The sequence below is a fragment of the Anneissia japonica genome, unplaced genomic scaffold (assembly GCF_011630105.1).
Source record: "Anneissia japonica isolate Jap-2015-1 unplaced genomic scaffold, ASM1163010v1 scaffold3436_len560460_cov161, whole genome shotgun sequence".
Taxonomy (NCBI): domain Eukaryota; kingdom Metazoa; phylum Echinodermata; class Crinoidea; order Comatulida; family Comatulidae; genus Anneissia; species Anneissia japonica.
In genome coordinates, this window is record NW_022751570.1 from 567,298 (window position 1) to 568,247 (window position 950).

Here is a 950-nt window from a genome sequence, read left to right on the forward strand (position 1 = left end):
TGAGTTTAATACAACATCTTCTGGAGAAAAAAACAACAAAATTAAGGAAACCAATCAGTGCCAATAATAATGTTGAGATACCTAGCTACTGGCGATCAACAGAGTTCACAGTCATTTAACTTCTTGGTTGGTAGATCCACTGTCTGCAAAATAATCAGAGAGACGTGCCAAGCAATCTGGAGTGTGTTGCAACCATTTTATTCTGTATGGCAATGCCACACATTTCCGATCATTGGAAAAACATAGCTCAAGCCTATGAAGATACTTGGAATTTTCCTCATGTCATTGGAGCAGTTGACAGCAAACATATCAATATTGAATGCCCAAAATTCGGAGGTTCAATGTATTATAACTACAAACAGTTCCACTCGTCTGTTCTTTTGGCATTATGTGGTGCCAGGTATGCATTCACCTACGTCAATATTGGTAGTTATGGCGGTATGAATGATGCCAGCATTTTCAATCGATCAAAGTTGCATGAAGAACTTCAAAATGGCACATTTCCCTTGCCAGTACCAGAAAACTAAAGACCATATTATATTTTGGGGGATGATATATTTCCCCTCAAACCCTGGCTAATGAAACCGTATTCCGGAAAAGATTTGTCCTTCGAATCAAGGGTGTTCAATTACAGGCTCTCAAGAGCCAGGAGAACAATTGAAAATTCATTTGGGATTCTAGCAGCACGATGGAGGATATTCCGTCGCCCAATCCGTGCCGATATTAGCACAGTTGATGACATTATTAAAGCCACGTTGTGTTTGCATAACTACTTAATAAAAACAGAAAATGCTAGGTACAGCCCAAGTGGCTTTGTGGACTGCTATGATGGAGGTGAGCTTAAAGAAGGAGAGTGGTGCAATGTGGTAGAAGGTGACAACAGCATGGGAGCATTACAGGCAAATCATGCTAATAACTATTCATTTGATGCTAAAATGATCAGAGACAAT

General features: G+C 39.7%; 1 protein-coding gene across 1 annotated transcript; it reads left to right on the forward strand.

Annotated features, from left to right (window-relative positions):
- The first annotated feature begins 206 nt into the window (after window positions 1-206).
- On the forward strand, window positions 207-527 carry LOC117121767. The gene has a single exon (XM_033267077.1). It carries the CDS (start codon window positions 207-209, stop codon window positions 525-527), a length of 321 nt encoding a protein of 106 aa, XP_033122968.1.
- The last annotated feature ends 423 nt before the right edge of the window (window positions 528-950 follow it).